The sequence below is a fragment of the Ornithodoros turicata genome, chromosome 10, assembly GCF_037126465.1.
Source record: "Ornithodoros turicata isolate Travis chromosome 10, ASM3712646v1, whole genome shotgun sequence".
NCBI lineage: Eukaryota > Metazoa > Arthropoda > Arachnida > Ixodida > Argasidae > Ornithodoros > Ornithodoros turicata.
The window spans coordinates 25,224,894-25,247,269 of record NC_088210.1 but is presented as its reverse complement, the minus strand read 5'-3'; the positions used below and the strand labels follow the sequence as shown (position 1 = coordinate 25,247,269).

General features: G+C 47.2%; 1 protein-coding gene across 4 annotated transcripts in view; it reads right to left on the bottom strand.

Annotated features, from left to right (window-relative positions):
- Window positions 1–4,708: 4,708 nt before the first annotated feature.
- The window catches only part of LOC135371211 (protein split ends-like), a 69,011-nt gene continuing 51,343 nt past the window's right edge, over window positions 4,709–22,376 (bottom strand). For 2 of the 4 annotated variants that reach the window (XM_064605277.1, XM_064605279.1), the window contains exons 9-16: window positions 21,891–22,033; window positions 21,618–21,800; window positions 10,744–20,338; window positions 10,291–10,647; window positions 9,145–10,200; window positions 8,853–9,053; window positions 7,973–8,131; window positions 4,709–6,949 (exon numbers count right to left, since the gene is read on the bottom strand). In XM_064605277.1, the coding sequence (XP_064461347.1) occupies window positions 6,821–6,949; window positions 7,973–8,131; window positions 8,853–9,053; window positions 9,145–10,200; window positions 10,291–10,647; window positions 10,744–20,338; window positions 21,618–21,800; window positions 21,891–22,033 (11,823 nt within the window). In that variant the 3' untranslated portion in view covers window positions 4,709–6,820. Of the gene's footprint in view, window positions 6,950–7,972; window positions 8,132–8,852; window positions 9,054–9,144; window positions 10,201–10,290; window positions 10,648–10,743; window positions 20,339–21,617; window positions 22,034–22,376 lie in introns of all 4 variants that reach the window. The other 2 variants (XM_064605278.1, XM_064605276.1) reach the window with 2 other exon arrangements.

Genomic DNA, 22,376 nt, shown 5'->3' with positions numbered 1-22,376 from the left:
TCGTTTATTTTACTGCCATTATTACTGATTTATTGTACCCCTCACAATAATCAATTTCTCTTTCAGCTTTTATGCATTGTTTCGAAGGGGATACATTAATAATTGTGATCTTATTTTGCAGGTCTTCACCATATATGTTTCCTCTTTGTTATAATATATATTATCTTGTGACCGCTAGCTGTTATTACTATTTTATTGTTATGTCATTGTTTATTTTTCTGATTAGGTGCTATCGAAATGTATATCTATACAGAGACCATGACCCAGCCATAAAGAAGTATATGTCCTTAAAAATGGAATCGGAGTATGAATTTGGAAGCACAAAATAGTTATTCAGTTGGCACTAACGCATTGGCTGCCAGTACACAGGTATCTGACTACAAGCATCCATTGTCTGTCTATGTGGTGCCTTGATAGCTCTGCTTTATGTTTCAGAATCCAGTTGTCGGTGTGTCTGGTTGTTCTTGACTGGTTGCGGTGGCATTTGTTGCAATTCTCGCTATTGCTGTCTTGTCCTTCTGTTAGGTTAGACCAGGGACTTGCCACGTGACCACATTTTCAGTTTCATTTGACAGTAATTAATTTTAATTAGAGATTATATCAAGCTGCCTGCGCAGTTCTCACCAGAAAGTGCCCAGTGGGTGACAATAACTCCTGCACCTGCAAAGTAGATGAAATCCCATAGAACTGAGTAACTGTCAATCAAGAATAGCGCCCAATGCGCCTCCTCTAATGAGTACTGAAGTATACTGAGTATGTACTCAGTAATGAGTACTGAAGTCTATAGTGTAGGTTAGGTGTGAGTGTAGTGCCTCGTTTTGTGGTTCCTTTCTGTTTGTTTGTCTTTCTCTTCCAGCACTATGGACCACCTGCATGGACACATGCTCTAAGAATGTTCCCAGTATCGGCAGTGCATCGACAGATGTGGTGATATTGTTCCTCATATTGTATTGTATTGTATTGCATACCTAAGACTGACGAGAAAGGACATAATTATCCGTACAATCTCTGCCAGGAAAATGGTCACAAAGCGAAGTAACACGACAGCTGCAAGTGTAATTTTAGTGCGAGTGTTTCTGAACAGACAGCACACTTAATTGAGTGACCATCAAGAACACTTTCATGGCCGTCCATCTACAGTGCATAAAATAACGAGTATTATTAAACCGAGTGCATTTAAATATCAAATTTCTTCCACAGTTCCTGCCCCGCGACCTTGGAATTTGGAAGTGAATCGCGCTTCGCCTGCCCAGCACAGGTCGAAGCCTGTCATGCGGGAATGCAGCCAAAGAGAAACAGTGTGAAGTAAGTGAAGTTAGCACTTGAACTAGGCTCGTGCGAATCTTAGATGTTCAGTGTGAAACAAAGTCAAAAGCGAGCAACAGTAACATGTAGTTGTATTCAGTGAACAGCTACATACAATGTGAGTTTGTATTATAGTAAATGTGTGTGGTATCACCAGAAAAATATTTCGGGGTTCTAGAGGAACTTTACGTGGGGCAGGAGGATTTCACCCTCATTTCCCTTTCCCACAAGCACTACCAAAGGTACGGTTGCAGGTGGGGTTGACCCCACCCCCAAAACCCTCTGTGGCTACGCCGGGGCATGGTATCACTGTGCCACGAGGAACACAGTGTGTTCACGTTACTAAAAATCGCAGCAAACCACACAACAGAAAAAAAAGAGAGAAAAAGATTGGCCTGAATGACTCATGAGTGACCGCATTGGTTATTATTCCAGTATGTGACTATGCATCATCCTCCTATGTTACAAATGCAGATCTTCGTGAAGAAGAGCCTGGGCAAGAAGCTGCCGAAGTCAACTGTAGAAGGTCCAATGATGCATCTTCAGTGGACGCATACTCCTCAAGACCCTTGCCTTTGTACTTCAAGCGACAATCAACAGCATCATGCCACCAGCACAGATACATAATTCTAAATCCTTTGCGGACAACATCTTGTTAGATTTTCTCATTGTGTGTGACAAGTGTACAACTGTTTCATACCATGAATGAATGGACCAGTAGAGACTGCGGGTATGGACTGTTGATTCGTGTCGGCTACACCTCTTGCGTGTTTTTCTTGTGATTTTCTCGCCGTTCTCTTGAAAGTCAGCGCTACATGAGGCTACTTGTAGTTTTGTATAGTCTTAGACATAGCCTTAAATGTAGCAGTACCGGTACCACCATGGTTTTGTAAACACCAATCTATACTCCTTCAAACCCATCTCACGCTGCTTCACTGCCACTTGGCCCATCTACGTGCAAATGACACTTGACCTTTTTGCATGTTGCGTAAATGTTCTGCATGTATATATGTGGTCCACATGCATCTTTCAAACCAGGGCAGAAACTTTAGTCAGTGCCTTGCAAAGTGCAAACTAGGAAAAATTAAAATTAGCCCAATCTAATTTTTACCCTACACATCTGTGAAGGTTCTGGTTTGGCATTGCCACGTGCACGTGCAAATACGTATGATTCCCTCTGTGTGAATGCTGCATGTGTATGTAAGTGCATGTGCGTACGTACGCAAATGTCGACGTGACGTTCCTTAACCCTACTAACCCCATTCCGTGGTGGAATGTCATTTGCTCGGTGGACTCGGTGTTGCAGTGAAGCCAGTTTGAGTTTTCAAATTACTGGGTTGGATCCCCCCGGTCGTTTGAAAGCCAGTTAACTATTTTCCCCTTGTGCTCATGGTGCTGTCGGTATTTTCAGATGCCCCATTATCATACAACTAAATAAATGTGTTATTATGATTTCATTTTTTCTGTGCATTAAATGGGTAATTGTGAATACTTTAATGTGTTTCTTCATATTCTCTATGTACTACAGTTTCACCACGGTATATAAATGGTGTAAAAGTTGTGAAAGGAATTTAATTGTGAAACTGCTCCTGTTTTTGTTTTATCTGCGTATTTCACCCTTTGAATCAATGTCGATTGTGTAATACTCAAGCCAAGGGAGTAGAAAAGGAACATATGCTACTACAGTATAATAAATACTTCTGTACTGTCGGTTAATTTTGTTGTGTATCACTGTGCCAAATAATGACTACTTCGCCGGGACAGGGATGATCATGAACGAAACTACGGCAGTTATTGCACGGATTAGTGTTAGCTCTGCAAACGGCGCACCGTATTCATCCTTCCTCGCGACGGCGTGACAACTGCTGAAATAATGTTGAGGATTAAGAGCAACGCCCCCCTTTCATTATAGAAATGCTTGATTGCAAAATAGCCCAATTGCAAGATACTTTTTGTCAGTAAGCTGATCCGTTATCATCCTGCAAGGATGCTTCACCTCATGCTAGCAAATGTTTGTCATTCCTGTAAAGCGTACTTCACCTAACGCTCAGAATCGCTTGATGAAGCCGACTTACTGTTTGTAGGTCGATCCTGTAAAGCTTGCATCACCTAACGCTCGGAATCACTAGGTGAAGCCAACTTCCTGTTTGCAGGTCAATCCTGTAAAGCTTGCTTCACCTAAGCCTCGCATTCGCTAGGTGAAGCCGTGAACCAGACTTGATTGTATATCTGTCCTGTAAAGCTTTCTTCACCTAACGCTCGCAATCGCTAGGTGAAGCCGACCTCCTGTTTGCATGTCAGTCTTGCAGGGCTTGCATCACGCAACGCTTGTACGCATGAGGTGAAGCCGTCAATCGAAAGGACATCCATGATTCTCTCGATTTAAGAGCATCCTTAAAAATCTAGCGTCAGACCGTTTCATTTTGACGACTTGATCTGGTGGCGAAATGGCACAAAACATGGTGCAGATGAGGAATTTTGCTGTAATTTTCTGATTACCCTTCCTCTGACACACATCGGTTTCAAAATATCTCACAGAAAGAAAATTTATATAGGTTACACGTATTGGCACAAATGTTCTGTATGAAAGGTTGTCTCTGCTGTCATAGGAGGGCAGCCTCTTGTAAGGTAATTTTAACAATATTGTGATGCTCCTAAGCACTAAGAGAGAGAGAGAAAGTTAAATTCCTTGAATTGCATGGCATGCAGAATATTTCATACCATGCCACAGAATTCAGGCGATGCACAATAAACGAGGCTATTGTAAGATAAGCCTATACAGGGTTCGCCAAGATAAACTTCGGGGTTTGTAACGAAGATAAAACAAATGGAAACAGTGTTCGGAAGCTAAAGTATATGTTACAGGATGTATTATGCCCCAAAATTTTATGTCAATACTGCCACTTGGTCCGTTTCTCTGCGGATAAATCGTGAAAAATAAAAAAAACGCCACTGCCTCACATTTCCAATCGGCTATACCTGTGTTTCAGCTCCTTCCGCCAGATGGCGAAACGGTCGAACGCAGCGTTGCAGATGATACCGAAACCAAGTGAACAAGTGGAACTGAATGCAGAGGAATACTGCGCGAAGTCGTCTGCAACGCCGCGTTCGACCGTGACGCCAACTGACGGAAGGAGCTGAAACACAGGTAGTATAGCCGATTGGAAATGTTAGGCAGCGGCAGCTTTATAATTTTCACGATTCATCCGCAGAGAAACGGACCAAGTGGCAGTATCGACATAAAATTTTGGGACGTAATACATACTCTAACATATACTTTAGCTTGCTGACACTGTTTCTATTTGTTTTATCTCCGTTACAAACCCTAGAGCTTATCTTGGCGAACCATGTACATCTGCAACGATGTGATTCTCTCTGTTTCCACAAGTACAAAAAAGAGCCATTTTAATTTGTTACATCTCCTCTTTATTTACGTTACTAATAACTTATATATCACTGCTCTGCATGGTGTCGGCTGAGAAAACAAACCACAAATGCCAGTTTGCTCGACCCAGACACCCCTGGTGGGGTGGATTCTATGTACAGCAGTTGATGGGTGCTGGGTTTTTGGGCTGGCCACACAAAATAGAGAACAGGAGACAATCTCTCACATCAAAAATAGAGCGGATGAAGATGAATGATAATCACATCAAATGAAGTGAAGATATCTCGTACGGACCACATTATACATATATACACAAGTTTCTATGCGTACATATTGATGCGTGCGTACATATGTGCACGCACATGTGTACCAGCTTCGTATTCTGAAAAATGGTTTGAGCAAATAGGAGAAAACAGCAATAGTGGGGATAGCCTGCCGGCCATCCCCCCGCTTATCTCATCTGACGTGCAACACATTGCCCTTGCGCTTTACGGAAGTCCCATCTCTCAATCAAATTACGTTTACCCCCTTCCTCCCCATTTTGCATGCTGGTCTCCGTGAAAGTGTTCTGCATACTGCGCTGCTTTTTTTCTTTTCTAAAAGCTCAAAAGCTATGAGCATGACAAATTATGCTACATCAGTTAAGCTCCAATCATTTCTTCAACTATGACTAGGACCCTGACATGGCTTGCTCGGGCTGTAAACAATAATCGTGCACGCACGGGCCGTTTAAATTATAACACTTTACGCCAATTTCTTGCAAACTGTATCGTTCTTGTTTCTATGTGCCACATGCGCCCTTGAAGAGTGCCACAAGGACAGAGTGTTGCCGCTCGATTCAATCGTCAGCCTTAGAACTTTGAAGTTGCTGTAGTGGACTTCACAAATGAATGTGTTTTGTGTGAGAGAGAGACAGAGAGAGAGAGAGAGAGAGAGAAAGAGAAATGTACAGATAGTACGGTACACACATATATACAAACTGTACAAGCTTACAGATGTACAAGCTTTCAACCATTAAGAATTACTTATCTCCACGCAACGTAGGACACCTGCCCCCCCCCACCCCCACCCAGGGAACAAGTAAGACATACATAGTCTGTTTTTGTGCAGGAAGAACAAAGAAAAAAAAAAAATACCAGGTACAACTTTTCCTCTGTACAAATGAAATGAGATGCATAAACAAGCATGAAATGATGAAAATTCTGTACAACATCAAGTGGTAATGTTCAACTCATAATACAGCAAGAAAGAAGTTTGGCAGAATGTTAGGGGGCGACATTATCTCATGGCTGTACAGTTAGATGTGTCGTCCTCCTCTCCACAACCATGTTTCGTAAAACACACCGAAGCTTCAACACTAACTAAATGATATCTTTTCTTTTACTCTCTCTATATTTTGTGTAATGGTGTGAAATCCCTGATTTTCTTCTATCAGTATATATACTATAGAACTGTACAGGAGACATTAGGATCTTGCACGTAACTACCACATAGAGGATGGGATAAATTTACAAGAGAGCATCTTATTTACATATTCAGCTTTCGAAATTGTCTTTTATATATATATATATATATTTATATATTTTTTATCACATAGTTTGAGCCTGCATCTAGTATCATCAGTCAGAGTCCCCCATTTCCTGTAGCACTGTCATTATGAATATATATATATATATTTGTTGTTGTTGTGGTTGTTTGTTTACATATATAAATATATTTACACGCACATGGTAACTGTATGTACAGCAAGACAACAACCAATGGCCAGCACGACAGATACAGCATTGGCTCGCACTTGCTCTTCTAACATGTTCCAACAGTTGACCCTTCCCCCAAAAAATGCCTTCGATTATTTCCAGAACGAAGCAACAGAAAGAACAACAATACATTTAAGTCACAGAGAACCCTGATAGCAAATGTGCCTTAACACTAAAATACACTGTACAAGTCTCCATTTACAACCAAACTTTTTCTGTCACTGCCATTCAGTCTGAGTGAGATAACTTGTGGAGCACCATTGTTACACTTGCATGAAGACAAGGAGATCAAACAGAAGTTGCACTGTGCCATGTACCGTGCAACTTCATCTGGGGAGAGTCTACGCACGTGCAGAATGTCCTGGGGAGCACATTACACTGTAGCTATGATGACCATGAGGTGAGCAATGTCACTGACGCTGTGCAGGAGGTCAGGAGCAATGCGTGCCATGTTCTCATTGGAGAAATCACAAGATGGGAAAATGTGAATCACGTAAGCAGGCTGCAAAGGATAATGAGTTCAGGGTCAGTTGTATGACTTGATTGTACATCCTCTATATTTAGAGCCTGAAGTTTTCGGGAAATATTTTTTTTCTAAATCCGGGAAGTAAAAATCGGGTAAATAAACATGCGCTCTAAATTCATGCGTATTCGGGTGAAAAAACTTCCAGTATGCTAAATTTGGGGAGAAATTGGGCTCAGTTACTCAAACTAACTGTACTGGTTTGGTACAAACGGTGACGTAACTGCATTTGCTGCCAAACAAGTTAGTGTGCATTCCTACAGATGTCTCAGTGAGGGCAATTTGACGGGTAAAAAATCGGGTTTCACCCTAAAGAGGCAACCTTCAATTTGGGGAAGAATCGGGTTAAACCCTAAAACTTCAGGCTCTATCTATATTGTATCTACCACAATTTTAGCGTACTACAAGCCTCTAAAAAATAAGCATGTCTTTTAGCAAGGCACATCACAAGTGATGCTCAATTTATGCCTTCAATCCTCAATGCCTTCAATCCTGGGTGTTTTTCGTCGCAAGAGGCAATCCGATGAGTTGGCTGTCAGAGGTGCTAGACTGCTAAAAACACAAGGGCTGTTTTGCTGAGTGTCCCCACAGCCTTGATGATCATTATCACTGATTCTCTGCACCACGTCTTTCTACATACAATGCTGTAACAAACGTGAATGCCCTTTATAAGGGCCCTTGAGGTAATGCAATAAATATATAAATGAACTGCACTCTGTTGTGCTGTAAAGGTTGTGAGCACAGCTTGTAGATGCCAGACATGCCTAGGCTATCTGATTAGTAAGATTTAAACTGAAAACTAGACAATAGATGAGCACAGAACTGACATCCTTCAGCTGTTTTGCAAAGTGGTACGTATTTAGGAACTGATGAACATTTTAAAAACTTTTGAATTGCACTGTGATTCAAAAGTGTAGTCAAAAACTAAAAATTTCAAAAGTGCTTTGCCATTCGCTCTTATCTACCTAGACAGATACCCAACTAGATACAAAAGACACTTGCCTGTTGAGAGCCAGGGGCAGCAGAGTTGACAATGCCTGCTGCTTGCTTAAGTTGAAGGTAGTTTATAAAACCATTTCGAAGGTTATTGGACTGCTGCAGAACGTCCATATGATCCCTGCCACACGGTAGTGCTAGCAATATGCAGTGTTCATCTACCATCTGCAAGGGAGAAACAACAGGCATTACTTCTGTATCTCAAATTCAAGGATTTTAGTTGAGCTTGTAACAGTTTCACACCCAACTCCAGGCAATGTTCAACGTTGCTGCATTTTTCACTGCCACTTATTAAGGAACTCATTTTCTCCCCCTTCTGGCAGCAAAATTCAAGAACATCCCTGTCATCACAAGGAAGCACATCAGCATACTGTGCTACATGCATAGAGCCTGAAGTTTTAGGGTTTAACCCGATTATTTCCCGAATTTGAACCCCGAATTGAAGGTTGCCTCCTTAGGATGACACCCGATCTTTACTCGGCAAATTGCCCTCACTGGGACATCTGTAGGAATGCACTAACTTACTTGTTTGGCTGCAAATGCAGTTACGTCACAGTCTGCACCAAACCACTACAGTTAGTTCGAGTAACTGAGCCCAATTTCTCCCCAAATTTAGCATACTGGAAGTTTTTCCACCCGAATTTGCATGAATTTAGAGCACATGTTTATTTACCAGATTTTTACCCCCAAATTTAGAAAAAAAAAAAAAAAAATTCTCGAAAACTTCTGGCTCCAAATCCAAGGACTTACAAGGCCCTGTGCGAGCCCTGTACATGTGATGCGTGTTGTGCAAAACCGCTTTCTCGTTACTTTCGTGGGCAGTCACATCAATGTGTACAGCTTTCAATTTCAAGTAAGTCAAGAGAGACAGGAAAAACATACGTACCTGCATTTTTCTAGCTACCCCTTCGAGCTGCGTTTGTTCTAGTCGCATCCGCTGTGTTATGCGCACTGGTGGTGTACCCCCGTCAGCCATCGGTGGTAGCGATGCAACGGCAATGTGCGAATTCCCGGATACAAAGTGCATTTGCACGGCAGCCTGGTCGTTCTTGAGAGCTAACAGTCCTTGCCACATAACTGGGTACCGCTATACATTCGGAAACAAAAACAGAGTGATGTAAGACCAAGTTTGACCACATATAGTAGCCAAAAGTACCACAGAGGGGATGGGGACCTACCAATAATAGGGATGAGTCTCCTTGAGGGGGCACTTGACTAGCATGAGGCGGTGTCTGAGGCTGGCTGCGAGGGACAGCTGCAGGTGTGGGCTGCGAGAGGGCGTGCGCAGGCGGAGGTCCCCCGTGCAGGGAAGCTTCAAGCCCCGTCTGCAGTGGAGGAGGAGGTCTCCGTTCCCCAAAGCCTCCCTTCTTCTGCAGCTCCTGTAACATCTGCTCCGGAACCACAGGGTGTACGAGAAGAGGAGAGTCCTTCTTGAGTGCAAGAGCTGCTCCTTCCAGACTTCCGTGATACGGTGCGCTCTGATGGGCGAGCGGGGGCTTCAACTCCTCTGATTTGCTTCCCCTGTCCTTGTCCGGCAGGGGTACACGCGAATAGGGGCTGGCCACCGCTGGCGAGTCAGTCACACGTTCGTGCGGGGATGTTCCAACTGGATGAGCCGGAGGTCGCAGTGATGCGGGGAAAGGTACCCCCGCAGGTGGTCGTGGTGCACTCTCAGCTTTGTTCTCTTTCTGTTCGCAGGCCTTGGGTTCGCCCTCCTGCTTGATGCGGGCCTTTCCTTCTGTCCCGTCATGCTTTCCTCCTTCCGAAGGGGCATGGGGAGGCCGGAAGCCCCCCGCCACTGGCGGGTAGGCGAACCTTGGGGCCATACCTAGAGCAGCACGTGCTTCTTGCTGTGCGTGTAGATCCGTTTGCATGGAATAGTTTTGGTGGGCAGCTGCATAGAGCATTTGCTGATGAACGTATGCAGAGAGCTCAGGATGCAGGCCTAGGTGAGGGTGAGCTGGCATCAGTAGCGGTGGGCCCTGCCCCGGTGGAGTGCGCAGATGGAGGAGGTCCGAAGGAGGTGTAGGGGTGTGAGGTGGCGTTGGGTTGCCCACGTGTAGACCTGAAGACCCGCCCGGACGTCCCAAGGGACTCCCGGTCATGTACTGGGATGCAACTAAGTAGTTTTTGTGTTGCTGGAGCAGGTGAGGATTCTGCAAGAGTTCCGCTATCACTCCACCGCTGTTGCCTGCAGTCACTGAAGAGGTGGTTGGAGTATGGGAGGTCCCAGCCTGTGAATAGACGTGACACTCAAGATCACAAGGATTTTCCTGTAACTGGGCACCACTGAAAGCAAGCAGAAAGGAATGTAGCCTGCATACCATGGTTGTCTCGTAGCCAGAAAAGCCTGGCTGAAGGAAAGATGGGTTCTGCTTGGAAGCATGAGGATGCGAAGTGGATGCCTTGGCACTCCTCTGATCATGTGCTTTGCTCGTTGTAGCAACAGCCATGGGAGGAGGAACCCCAGCTGAGCGACTGCCCGATAGGGCTTCGACAACATGGGGACGGCCAACTGAGGTGGGAGGTGTACGGCTTGGTGTTCGGGCTGCTGCTAGAGAAGTCTGCGATGACATGGGGAACGTGTCCACAGGTTTGCCATGTATGTGAGGCAGATGTCCTGCGGTTACTCCACCCTGTTTGTGCTCGGTGTGATGGGAGTGAATCGCGCTTGGGTGATTCTGTAAGGGTTGCAAAAATATTAAGTCGTAGGAGGTAATGCAATCACGTTAGTATACTATCACTGTTAATACTGTCATTGACAGTGTGCAACATACCTCTACTTTTCCTTGACCAGAGTGCAGCTGGGACGATGCAATGGATGGTATGCCAACCAGCATGTTGGGAGGGTGTGCAGCAGGGGTCACCTTGGTACCAGTTTCTTGAGCTTGTTGCTGCTGCATATGTTGCTGTCCCTGCATCTGTTGTTGCTGCATGTGCTGCATCTGATGCTGTTGATGGATCTGATGCTGCTGGTGAATCTGCTGTTGCTGGTGAATCTGTTGCTGATGGATTTGCTGTTGCTGGTGCAGCTGTTGCTGCATGTGGTGTTGCTGATGCAATTGCTGGTGTTGATGCATTTGCTGTTGCATGTGCTGGTGCTGAATGTGCTGCTGCTGCATCTGATGGTGTTGCTGGGTTCCTGCCATTCTCACTACGGATTGGTGGCCGACCCCAGGCTGCATTGCACTCTGAGGACATGCCATGCGAGGACTGTGCTGTTGTCCTGGAGACAACGCAGCCAAGCTTGCAGACGAGATGGATGGAAAGGATGGATACTGTGGCACCACTGTGCGTCCCGCTGCCCATGCATGGGGCATTTGAGAAGAAACCGCTGGCTGTCCAACAGGCGGCAGAACCACTTTCCCACCGGCACTTCCAAAGTGTTGTGCCAGAGACACAGCTGGCTCACTTGGCTCCGCTGGTTTGTTTGCCACAGGCACACTGGCCACGGGTTCCTCCACTGTTACGCGAATTGTTGGCGGTTTTGGAGTCTCCGATGCACTACTGACAAGAAGTGGTGGGCGGTACGGTGTTGTTGGTTGTGCAGCTGGCTGTTGCAAAGCTGCTGGCTCCCTCTGCGCCCCAGCATGAGCAAGCACAGGCAATCGGTGTTGCTGTTCTGGGGATGGCTTAGGCTCGGCGGCATCCCCAGTCGCCTCTGGAACTTTAGGTGTGACAGCAATTGATGGCGTTTGAATTACTGGTTCCTTTGGAGTTGCAGGAGCAGCAGCAGCCTGCTCTGTAAGCTCAACAGCCTGCTTGCGAGCCTTGAGGGGTGGCACCACAGGTTCCTTGGCCACAGCTGATGTCTCTCCGCTTTTGTTCACAGGTGTTAGAAAACCTGTGACAGGATCTATAAGTTCTGTTGGGCTAGAGCGAGAATCACTGTCATCTTCTGCATCACACGCAGCATTCTTGGCCTCTTCTTTAGCCCGCACTTTAGGAAGCTCTACCTTCAGCACAGGGACTGTTGGGGCAACAGGCTGAGATGTTTCCTGATGGGATTCCTTTTGAGGAGCTGCTGTTTCCTCCTTAGGAGCATCTTTATCCTGAGTCTCCTCTTTGTTGGTGACCTGCTCCTTCTGCTGCTGCTGCTGCTGGTCACATTTTGCTGCTGAGCGGGTGAATCTGAATGATCGAAGGGACATCTTTGCTTCAGACTTGGGAGGCTCTGGATCAGCTTTTGGAACTGGCTGTTCCTGTGCTTGGACTACTGTGCCTCCAGATGCTTTTACATCTTCGGTAACGTCCTTGACCTTGTTGTCAGAGGTGACGGACGTCTGCTCACTTTTGCTCTTTTGTGAGTCAGAGTTGTCTTCAATTTTGCAGATGGGATCCTCAGCACGGCGACTAGACCTCGTTCTCCTCGCTGCCCTCGTCAGGGGGCCTTCCGTGTGAGGTTCTCCTTCTTCGTCTGTGGCCTTGAAGTTCCCTTTAACCACATCCTCAATCACTTCATCAATGGTGGTCTTTGAAGCCTGAGACATCAGACGTGCGGATTTTCTGGTTTTCATTTGATGACCATCTGGTACGTCCTGTTTTGTGCTACTAGGCTTCTCAGTTCGCACGTTCTCCGTCTTGACATCTTCTCCTGCAACAGCCTCAGATGTTTTCACAACCTCGGCTGTGCTGGAGGTACTGCCGTCGTGGCCATCTTTCTGGTGAAGACGTATTGTGATGGATATTTTTCCATGCTGGCTAAGCTCTGTCACGTATTCCTTAGTCGACGCTTCCTTTTCGTCATGGTGGAACGCTTTGTATTTTGAGTCTTCGTGGCGCTTTTCGAGGGACGAATCATGGACGGACCTACTTTCATGATGACCGTGCTCGTGACTGTGTGGCTTAGCTGTTTCCTGGTGCTTGTCTGGGTGCTTCTCCTGTGCCACTGCCACTTGCCTGTCATTGTTGTAAGACTGCTCTTCCTCATCTTCAGAATCCTTGAATTCATAAACATCGTATGCACTTGGGTTTCCTTTGGCTGCCTTGTGGTCGAGCTGCTGAGCTTGCCTGCCAGAAGAGAAACATGGACGTACTTCCTTCTGTTTTTCCAACTCCTTCTGTTCAAGTTCGTCAGACTTTTGCTCTCCTTTCTCCACATTGGGTGGTGGAGAGAAGTGTCCAGAATGGTGTTCGCCAGAGTTCTTCTTCTTCCTGCCACGTCGTTTCCTAGGTTCTTCTTTGTGAGAGTCTGCAGGCAAGTCTAACAGCTTCTTTTCCAAGGGGGAGCTCTCGCTGGCATTCTCTGCTGCAGACGCTGACACCCTGCTCAGTTCGGTGCTATCTTTCGAGACATTCTCAAACGACACCAAGTGTTCAGAACATTCCTGCTCCTGGGGCTGTGCTTGGTTCTCGGTGTCAGAAACCTCAGCCTCAAGAGACGGAACATCCGGCTTGGATCCGCTTGATTGGATACACATGTCCTCGTTTTCTGAGGACGGATTCTCGACAGTATCAGACCGAAGTCCACGCCTCGCCTTGTCAGCAGAAGTTGCACGTCCACGTTTCCCTGGCTGCCTTGGAGGTGTCTCTGCTACTTCGAATCGTGGGAGAGATGCACGGCGAGATTTTGTTCGCCGACCTCTTCTAGTTCCTGGCCTCCTCTTCACACATTCCACTGCAGGTGACTCTGAGAGGGCAGGGGCAGCTTCTTCCTCTGCGGACAGCAAGTGCTCTTGCTGTTCACCAGAGGAATCCACTTCCTGCTGTACGGAGCCATCACGTTCTCCGTCTTGCGCTTCAGCGTCACCCACTGGCGAGCTCAAGGTCTCAATGATCTCAAGGATTGGGGTGCTGTGAGGCATGTCATCAAACATATCCTGGTCTTTACTGCTGTCATTTTCTGTTGGAACCTGTTGCTGAATCCTTTCTACATCATTGCCAGAAGTCTTCTCATTTGGACATTCAAGATCGGGTTTGCTCTCTCCTTCGTTGGTTTGTTCAAGTGAAGCACTTTCCTTTGGCACTTGCACAACACCACAAGTTTCCTCTTGATGCTGCGGAGGCGGCGACATGGCACGTGGATACATGTCTGTCGAAGGTGCCAAAGACAGTTCTTCCTCAAACTGAGATGTAGCTGCTTTGGATGGAGAAAGAGATTTCTCCTTTGGCTGTTCACAAGCAGTAAGTTGCCCAAATTCGGCATTAGAGTTTGATGCCTCAAGCTCGTCACTCCTTGGTGGGAAAGCTTCACCAAGAAGCTGTTGTAAATGTTCTTGGTAGTCCCTGTTGATTTCACTGCCCTCCTCATCGGTATCAGATTTGTCAGAATTTTGTGGCTCTTCAGACCTAGAGTTGCTCTTCCTTCTTCTCTGGACCCTGTTCATTTCTGTCTGTTGCGGCATCAGGGAAATCTCTGACTCTTCTGCAGAAGTACTTTGACTTTCAGCCTGTACTGCACACTTTGTCAAGTCTGGAAGCTCGCCTGGGGGTTCAGTATTGGATTCTTCATATCCAGCACCCAGGGGTGGAGGTGTGACAGAACTGTCTTCTTTCGTCTGTTCTGATGTTTGGTTCTGGTTGCACTCGGAAGAGGATTCTTCCACTGGCACTTCTGCAGATTTCTCTGATTGTTCCTGTTGCTGCAGCGACTGGATGGAATTGGTGAACTCCAGGACGGCGGGGCTCTCGCGACTCTCCTCTTGTGTCAGGTCTGGCATTGAAGTGTCGATCTGCAACGAGCTTGAACTTTCGTCTGGCAACATGAAGCCAAGTGGCTCTTCTTCGGGTGGCTGTTGGTGGTGCTCTTCAATAATAGGTTCAAGGTAGTCAGCCTCTTTTGGGAGCTCAGGAGCAGAGATGCCGTCATTTCCCATTTCCTGCAGCAGGGCATAGACAGCCAGGTCATCCTCCATCTTCCTCGGGCTGTCTAGCTCATAGGAGGATGGCTCCTTATCATCAAGTTTAAAGTGCTCTGATGCATCGTGGCTTGTCATGTAATGAGTTGAGCCTGAGTGGTGCCCTTCAGATGGGACAAGACCACCATAGATATCCTCCTTGACAGGTGAAGACCCACCCTCCTTGACCTCTTTCGAGGTCACCACATCATCGTACACTTTGTCGGTGTGCCATGAGTCTCTACCAGAGGAGAAGAGCTCTTCTTCCAGGCGTTTTGTTTCTTTAGCAGCTTCTTCTTCAAAGTGACGTTCCACCTGCTGGGGTTTCTCATCCCTGCGTGGCAAACCGTCACCATCTCCAAACGTGCTCGTCTCTTCCGTCTGCGCCAGCAGCTCCTCCTCTAGACGACGCGCTTCTTCAACGATGTCCTCATCCAGCCTGATGTCTTCGGTGAGCTTGCTGTCGTCGTCTACAGTGGACGAGCTTGGAAAAGGCGCTACAGCCGAGTCGCTGTGCACGTGCATAGGGCTGTTAGGCGCATGTTCTTCCTTGTGCCTTTTCCTCTTTTCTTTCAGCTGCTTCTTCTTCTTCTTGTGTTCTTTCGATGAGGGCTTTGGTTCATCGGCCTTTAGCTCTTTGTTCTCTTCATCTGTACTGATGTTCCTGTTTGATGGAAGTTCACACGTAACATCATCGTATGTGACGTCCTCCAGGTCAAGTGGCCCTCCTTTTCGATCATCTGGGCCACCAATGACGTGAGCGTCATGGCTGCATTCAGTGTGCAAGCTTCCCAAATCACCAGACTTGTTATGCTCGGAACTGTTTTCTTTTGTCTCGCAAAATGTTTCATCTTGATCAGTTTTATCTTCTTTTGAAGGTGCAAATTCCTCTTCTGTACCCACTTTAGGCTTCAACTCTTCCCACATATCTAGAGCGTTCTCTTTTCGCTTCATAGCACATTCAAAGTCATAGTCTGAGAACTCAGACTTCATTTCTGCGTCCGAGAAGATATTTGGCTGCAGTACGGGTGGCGAGCTGGTAGCTTGCCTCGGTGATCCAATGTATTTCGAAGAGACAGAGGATTCATCTCCTGCTTCCCAGTTGTCAACATGCTTAGGTGCTGGCAGGGAGCTCCCCTTCTCTGATGTTTTTCTTAACTTTCCCGACTTCTTTGACTTCTTCCTCTTTTTGCTTGAGTGCTTCTGCCTTGTACTGTCATCAGCTTCTGTCTTTGAATCATCACCTTCCTTGCTAGGCCTCTTCGGTTTGTTTGTGAAGGCTTCTTTGACATGTGAGCTATGGTCATGCTTATTCTCGGGTTCGGATTTAGTACCTTTTTGTCTCAGCATCTTAATGTCTTCCATGTTTACCAAGCAAGGTTCGTCGTCAGATGCTTCTGGATCAGACTTCAAGACACTTATCTTGCGTGGTTTTCTTTTTTTGTGTTCTTTACGCTTAAAACAGCGACTGATATCGGCATCGGAACTTTCAACATCAGACTTGTTGTGCTTGACTTTTGGTTTCTCTGCAAAGTGTTTCTGTTTGATTTTATTTTTCCGCGATGACATGAGCATGTGTGAAGGCTCATCAGAGTCAGACGTCTCCACATCAGAAAGGTCAACTTTCCTTTCTTTTGTCTTTAGAAGGTGCGTATCTTTGAACGATTCTGCATCAGAGTCAGTAAACAGATCACTGCTGTCTTCACCTTTGTGCATCAGCCGCATGCCGAAGGAAGGACCATTCTCTTCTGAAGAGCTCTCGATCACATGCTTCCTTTTCCTGGAGAGCTGCTTGGGCTTGTGAGAAATCCTAGATTTTGTCTCCGAGTCAGAGTCTGAGTGGTGACTAGAAAGGTCTGAATCATGATCTGAATCCATGTCTGCTGATTTTCCCTTTTTAGCACGGCTCTGTTTGAGTCTGCTGAACTTTTGTCGCATGGTTTCCATGTTGGCCTGGTCTTTCAGGGTCTGGTTCTGGCTGGACCTTGCCTTCACCTTGTCATACATCGAGAAGTAGACTGGCTCATCATCCAAGAAACAGAACTCTGCTGCGAGGGCAGCAGAGTTTGCAAACTCAGCCTTGCTTCTCGACCTTGATTTGGAGTCCTTAGATCGATCGCTGGAGCTTTTTCTCTCAGATCTAGATTTGTCCTTTTCTGATCTTTCAGACCTGTGCTCTCTCTTGGATTTGTTTCCACCAAAAGACGATTGTGACCCATGCCTGCCCTCCTGAGACTTCTCCCTGCCCTCATCTCTGTCTCGGTGGAGTTCCTTTTCTCTGCTAGACTCCTTCTCTCTGTGGAGCTCCTTTTCTTTGCTGGGTTCCTTTTCTCTGATTCTTTCCCTTTCGTGGCTAGACTCCTTCTCTCTGCAGGAATCCTTGTCCTTGAAGGAATCTTTCTCCCGACTAGACTCTTTGTCCTTGGCCAATTCCCTGTCCCGGTTTGTTTCTTTCTCCCTACTCTTTTCGCTCACACCTTCCTTGTCCCTGCTCGAGTCCTTTTCCCTGTGGGACTCCCTAGATCTGTCTTTTGATTTTTCCTTGTTCTCTCTCGTCCTAGGTTTCTTGTCGTCTCTGCTCCTGTTACTATCCCTTCTTGATTCGGTCACTGGAGCAGGCTTGTATTCATCCCTCTCTGTTGGCTCGGACTTGATGGTCGATAACTGCCTTTCTGTTCTCTCGAGCTTTGGTGGTCTCTCTGGCCTCTTGTCCGCTTTCCCTGATGTTGTCGTTGTTCCTGGCAATGTACTTTGTTTCCCTATGCTGTGGCCTTTCTCGAAGCTCTCCCGACTCGAGTGATGCGAAAGCCTCGGTCGTTTAGCCTCAGGTTCCGGGGCCTTGGAATCTTCATTTCTGGTCCAGGTGACCTCGTGTGGTTCAGCATAAACGTCGCTAGACCTGGACGACTTCCCAGAGTCTGATTCATTGCTGTCGATGGAAGACACCCTCCTTTTGATGGCAGCAACCATTGGTGGGGGAGATTCAATGCCTTCACTGGCCTGAAAGTCCCTCGTCTCTTTGACCGTAACAGAGCCGCACGCAAGGTCCCCTGGTGCAGCTTCCTTGCTGCTGTGTCTGGAACTGCCGCTGCCACTGAGAGACGACGGCTCTTTCTTAATGTCTCTTCTGATGTTCTCATTCGATGGCTCCCTTTTCACTGGAATGTCTCTAATGTTTCCTAACTGCACCTCCGTCTTAACAGCCACAACGTCCTTTGGGCGTGGTTCTTTCTTCACTGTTGTTGGTGACGGCTCCAAGGATGTCTCCTTCTTGACTATGGCTGGTGGTGGTGACCCACAATGTGAAGGGCTTTGAAATGGCTGCTGTGTTGGCGCTACAGGCGAAGAAGGTTCTCGCTTGATGGACACTGTCCGCGATGGTGTGTCGCTGTGCACCGAGGTGGGCAACACAGCAGGGATTTGCTTTGTAAAGGACTCTACGGCAGGCATCATTCGGGTGAGGTTAGGAGAACAAGGTGCCAGGACGGGTGACTGGGGCACCGCGCTCTGCGGAGAACAAATAGGAACTGTGGGGCTAGGAGATGCATCAGCTAGGCCAAGCCCGGGACTAGTGGCGGGTGCAGAAGAGGGCACAGTGGCGGTGTACGTTGTGAAGGTGCCACCAGCCGTGTGAGATGACACCGAGAGAGGGGTTGAGAACTCTTTCGCTGCTGCCTTGGTGCGGAAGAGCGGCTTACTCCCGGCAGAGAGGTCGAGACGAACGTCTTTCGGCTCGTACTTCTCGTTGATGTGCTCCAACCGCTTGGAGTCTTGATCGAGGATGGTTGTTTTCGCCAGGAGGGACTTCATAATTTCTGAAGGTTCTGCTCGAAATTCCTGAGACAACACGGGAAACCTGGGTCTCTTTTTTATGGTGTATTTTTGATAATCAATAATGTTTGTGATAAGCGGTGGAACTTCAACAGCGAAATTTCTTGTGGGGACTGTTAGGGCATTGTACTTCTCGTCCAGAGCTCGGATCTGATCGTCGAAGGACGGAAGGTTAGGTGAAGACATGGAGCACTCTGAATCTGAGGAGCTCTCCTGAGACTCCTCCTTGGGCCCCTTTGCAGGGGCCTTTGGGGATGGGCTGGGTGAAAGGGCCTCCACTATTGCTTCAGGAGGCTCCGGTGGGGGCCTCTCCTCGGATGCCACCTCTGGAGGCTTCTCCGAGTGAGGCACCTCTGGACAGTGCAGACTTTTTGAATTCAAGGCACTCATTGGCAAACAGTTCTCGTGTGGACTATGTGAGTTAGCTTTGGGGGAATTGACAACCTGTGGGGATGTCTTTGGGGACCGCAGCGCAGCAGCGAACTTAGGCAGAGGCAGAGAGAGGGGGCTAGAGTCACGGCGGCTCCCGTTCCTCTTGCCCTGGTTGTCGCTGGAAGATGACACTTCGTCGATGCACTCTTCACTGTGTCTCCCGTGAAAATTATGTGAAAACTGTTCTGCACACGAAACAATATCACTGTCTGTTGACGACACCAACCCCGGTATCGTGTCGGAACTCCTACGTAGCTCTGTCTGGAAACCCCCCTCACCCCCCACGCACGTCACTTCAAATTTGTCCGAATGCACCTTTTTCACCCTCAGAAGCGTCCGCACAGAGGAAGAGGACACCTTATTATGTTCAAACTGTCTTCGCGGGTCCAACTGTTTTCTAAAGACACAATCACTTGTCACTTTCACTGCCAGGGGGTCGCCGGAGTACTTGGTGCTGCTGTCGTCCAGACTCGCACTCCTGCTGCTCACAGACAGGCGTTTCCCAACAATACTAGGTATGTCTTTGGCGTGTCGAGGTTTATTTGTCGAAGCACAGTTGACGTCTGCAGGGCTCTTTAGCTTCTTCTTGCCCGAATCCGAGCACTCGCCGTCACTCGAGCTCAGAATGTCCTGAACCTGTTTAGGCAAGTACTTGGCGTCCTCATCCACATCGGCACCATCGGTGTCGCTCTGGTCTTCGTGTCTCGGGATCTCTTTCAAACCGAGAAGCCTCCTCTTGCGCTCCAACTGCGAAGGAGACTCGCACGTCGACCCCACGTCATCCATTGTGTCTCGACGTTGATTGCACCGTAACCGATGTTTATCATCCTGGAAGGCCTCCAACTTGGAGCAGACTGAAGACAGCGCCAACGAAGGGCCGTCCCTCGAGTCTGCTTTCAGAGAGTCCGTTGAACGCCTCCGAGATGACACCTCACGGGAGTCGCTCGTTTCATCCCCATCGACTAGTGCTTCCCTCGAAGGGCTGTTTAGCTGAGATGACGACGCACTAGGGCTGGAGCGATGGTGCTGAGACACACGATCCTTGGACAAGGACAGGGAACACTTTTTAGAACGTGGCGGGGAACGGCTGTGGTGCCGAGACTGCGGTGGGGACTGGCTGTGATGACTCTCCTGGTCGCTGGTGGAGTTGCGGTGTTTCTTGGGAATGCTCTTCCGAGCACCCCAGTCTGGTGTGCCATCCGTATGCTTCAGCCTGTCGGGCCGGTCGTCATACTGAGCAACGTCATCGAGGCCGTCTTCTTTTTCAGAGAACCTGTTGAAGCAATCATTTCGTGAAACATAAAAAAAAAAAAAAAACATCACACCATCATTGAAAGGACAACAGGGGCAGAAACTAGGTGTACAGAAGTTCTAGTTCTTGCTTATCCTTATCCTTATGTTCACATGAGCAACATTCCTCAGAATACTCCAGCGAAAGACACGCAAAAAAGTCGTAACTTTCTGCTGCCACGTGAACGTGAGTGCTCAACATCCTGTCTCATCGTGCTCTCTCACCACGGGGAATATCCTTCGACTTAGCCACAAGACAGTATTCTGTGGCAGATGACAGGGCCGATGGTGTTGTCTAGAGATTCGTTATAATCTGGCGCCTATAATCTGTTGATTTTCGCATTGAAAGTGACTTTGTTACAGCAGTAATGACCCATAAATTAGTTTCCAGACACACATGACATAAATTCCTGAAACACACTACCCCACCAAAGCATGTGAGGGGATTGTGACATTTCAGGTGAGCTAAGCTAGATATCTGTAACCAGGAAAGATAACAAAATGCTGTCTTTTTTTTTTTAAATTTTGCAGAGCCCTTCAGAGAGCATCCAAATGTAAAAAAAAAAGGAAGAAAGAAAAAAAAGAAAGAGTACATTGCCCTGTCATCAGCTTTTCCCTCCCAAAAGAGGAGACTCTTGCAACCCAGTCGACAATCACAAGCTGGAACCAGTTAGGGATCATGCTGGTTCTGAATGGTTCCAGCTTACTATTGGAGACCAGCTTAGGTGGTCTTAGCAGGAAATCTGACCAGCTGAGATGGTTCCAGCAGAACTGGAGTCCATGTACAATTGGTTTAAGCTGGATAATATCCAGCTGAAAAGGCTCCAGCAGAAGTGGAGTCCATGTACAATTGGTTTAAGCTGTATAATATCCAGTTGAAAGGGTTCCAGCAGAACTGGAGTCTATGGGGTCTATGTATAACTAAGTTGGGTAATACACAGCTGAAAGAGTTCCAGCTGAGTCCATCAAAGCTGGTTTCAGGCAGATCAGTCTGAACTGGTCTATGCTGGGATTTGTTCCATAAGTCAGCTTAGATGGAACGACTTGAGTTTCCAAATGGTTCCAGCTTGCTATTTCCGACTGGGAAGTGATCTGCACGTGATCCCACCTAATCAACTCCACCCATTAAGGTATGTAGGTGTTATAAAGGGCACTACACGGGCAACATTTCGGGACACCCTGCGAAACGAATATCTACGCAAAGGTCTATTGCGTTACGAGCTTTATGGCATACCCGGAATGGTAGACGCAAGGTATCCTACCTGTGCCTCCTGTCTGCATACTCATCATGATAGACACCTTCGTACCGCCCAGCAAAGACCTGGCCCCGGCCTCTGTTGTTGTAAGCACCACGCTGCACACCACGGAACACACCCCGGCTCGAGCGTTGTTGGGCTTCATACCGGCTGTATCCTCTGCCATCAAATGGAATGCTACGACCATCCCTATAAGGCAGGCAGCCATTAGATTGTGGCCTCACAGAAGGTGGTGAGCATGCCAAGTGCTGTGCAGGACATACACTTAACCTGCCATACCTTACAAACCTGTCATCTCGCAGCACCTCAAAGTCAGCTCTGCGGTCGCGCCGCTCCCAGGGTCTCTCTCCCTGCACGACCTGCCCAGACATCTCGATTTTGTCAAAGAACGCTGTCTGGCACTCTCGACTAGCAAAGTCAACCTGACAAGAAGGAAAAGGCCAGTTTGTCAGTTCCTTCCACAGTGCATGTTTTTTGCACACACATACTGCCAGTGGTTAGAGATGCAAAACCTCCAGAGATTTGGGCATCTAATTATTTTTCGGGAAAAACTGAACAAAATAGAATTCACGCTCATGTATAACTCGCATTTATTAGCCAACATCAGGTTACGTATAAATCATAGTATGTCTACTTTGTAATTACAAATGTCGATTTTATTTACTTAGCACGCAAGTACAGGTCGACATAACTTTTAGTGCAAGGCTTCACTGGGACTACTAAATGCATAAAGCTGTCATGTGGAGACAGCTGTCTCAGATTTTC